The sequence below is a fragment of the Wasmannia auropunctata genome, unplaced genomic scaffold, assembly GCF_000956235.1.
Source record: "Wasmannia auropunctata unplaced genomic scaffold, wasmannia.A_1.0 LD318025.1, whole genome shotgun sequence".
Classification (NCBI taxonomy): Eukaryota; Metazoa; Arthropoda; class Insecta; order Hymenoptera; family Formicidae; genus Wasmannia; species Wasmannia auropunctata.
Window position 1 is genome coordinate 4,940 of NW_012044865.1, and position 2,305 is coordinate 7,244.

The 2,305-nt window shown below is 30.5% G+C and overlaps 1 protein-coding gene across 1 annotated transcript; it reads left to right on the plus strand.

The window, feature by feature from the left end:
• The first annotated feature begins 401 nt into the window (after positions 1-401).
• LOC105460662 lies at positions 402-995 on the plus strand. Its single transcript, XM_011707158.1, has 2 exons — positions 402-652; positions 740-995. Exons 1-2 carry the CDS (start codon positions 407-409, stop codon positions 848-850), a joined length of 357 nt encoding a protein of 118 aa, XP_011705460.1. The 5' UTR covers positions 402-406; the 3' UTR covers positions 851-995.
• The last annotated feature ends 1,310 nt before the right edge of the window (positions 996-2,305 follow it).

Sequence of the window (2,305 nt, forward strand, 5' to 3'; positions counted from 1 at the left end):
AAGGCATTATGTCATGCATTATGTCATACATTGCAATTTTCAGTATGGTAAACATGCCTCTCAGATTTAAGTGTTTAAAGTAGTAGGGCTGCATTAAACTTAAAATTGTTACAGAGTCTTAAAATATCTCTTAATATGGCAAAATCATCTACTCTTTGATTTAGCACAGTGTCGCATTAAGTTCAGAGGCTTAAAACTTCAACATAAAATTTTGTTTCTGTCCAGAAACTTTTCGGGGGTAGTGTATATGTTTGTATTTTTTGATAGATATCGACCATATCAATCTTTTTGTTTTGTTTGTTGTTTTCGTATTTCAAGTGTTTTTTATTTTGAAGTAAAATTTATATACACTAGAACAAAACAGTTTATATATACAAATTAAACATATTTTTTGACATAGATTTTAATGGAGCTAAAGAAATGTAATACTTGGGAAGAGAGATATAATATTTTCGCCAAACAATTCTTAACCATAACTACATCGCTCTCATATGAAAATTTAAAGACTTTGTGCACAAATATATATAAATATTCATCTGCTATGAAACAATTTGATTCTACGTTACTGCCTATCAAATCTCCTATAATATTGTTAAAACCTACAAATCCGCTACCTGTACCCATAACCGAGGATGATTATGGTTTGCAGAAGGTATTTAAAAAACATATACGCTTATCAGTATGTGATAATTAAAACTTAATGCAACTTTTTTTAATGATGTATATATATTTATTTAAGATAACTCAAAATGTGGTGAAAGTACATTACATCGAGGGTAATCATGTTACTATCATACAGAACGAAAAAGTGTCAGCCGCAATTAATGGAGAACCGCCATTTATATTTTAATACTTTACTGTAAACTAAAAAATTATAAATGTAAATTTAATGGTGTTTTTGACGTAGGTGGGGTAAAAAGCGGGGTTATTATTATTATAATTACTTATTACTTAAACTTAATATTTAAACTAATAAAACAGGATAAAAAGAAGGACACAAATAATCTTTTTTTTATAAATCCTTACTTAATCAGCAGAAATGTTTTTCAAATGTTTTTAATATTTATTTTTTATTTATTATGCATTGTACAATTTATTGTAAAAATAATCTACATAGACTGCCAAAAGTTCGGGGCCACCTAAATAATTGCTGGACGGTTCGAAATATTGGATTGAAATTGATACATTTACGACGTAATATATCATTTAACCTTGAAAACACTCACTTCAACTCTCCGGGAAAGGATTAAAATTTTTTAATGACTTGTGAGGTCAATTGAGGACTTGTTTGAAAGAAAGACTTTTCGAGACAAGAAGAACGTGAGATCGTTTTTAGAGACCTCAATGATCTCTACAATTTTTTTTTTTAGTAGAGTGATGCTCATTTGATTTTTTTGTTACTTAGCGCTAGCGAGGGCCCACGGCGAAGATGCGAGGAAGATAAAACTTCGCGCATGTTCCTGAGTGGATAAAAAAATGTATATGTGTGTGAGGAACGTGGGCGAAGCCTTACCTTCCTCACATCATCGCCGTGGATCCTCGCTAGCGCTAAATAACACCAAAATCAACATTGCGTAAATCATAAATTTTGATATTTATTATGTTTAAATTAGCATGTAATGTAAATCTGGGAAAATTTGATTCAGATACAATTCGTACTCGAATTAAAAAGATTCGATTTGATTTGACCATGCAAATGCTCGATTCGCACACATCTATATTCGCGATTCCGATGCCAGTGAATTTTCAGTTAATTAATCCAAGATACGATAATCTCTAAAAAAGGTCTTCTCGAAAATTCTCCGCGGATATTAGTGTAGTTTGGGCATTAGGCACGCGCTATAGCGTGCCACTTTGCTATTCGCACCTTGGATCTACAATTAAATCATTTACAGCTCTACAATTAGTGGATTTTTGGGATATCGCGAACAATGACGGCCTGCGAGAGGCCGGAAATGATAGATGGGCGGTTCGGCACAACTGATACAATTAAGGCGCAATTTGTTTATTAAAGTTTTTTAAAGAGAGCACTTTTAATTTTAAAATAAGATAGAAATTAAATCAATGAAAATAGAACAATAAAAAAACAGAAAAAAAATGAAACATTAACACATTAAATGCCGGACTTATTTTGCTTGTCTCTGCATGACACCTGAAATTTTATAAAAATTTCACTACTATATGGATTTATATCTCAATAAAATATTATATAATATAATTAAATTATGCAAAATTATCATACGTGCATGTCATGCATTTATTACTTTAAACTATTATATCAATAAAAATTAATTACGTTTATAGA

Coding starts and splice junctions, on each gene's coding strand:
- LOC105460662 (XM_011707158.1), top strand. CDS start 407: ATGGAGCTAAAGAAATGTAATACTTGGGAAGAGAGATATAATATTTTC. Junction 653..739: donor ATGATTATGGTTTGCAGAAG/GTATTTAAAAAA, acceptor TATTTATTTAAG/ATAACTCAAAATGTGGTGAA.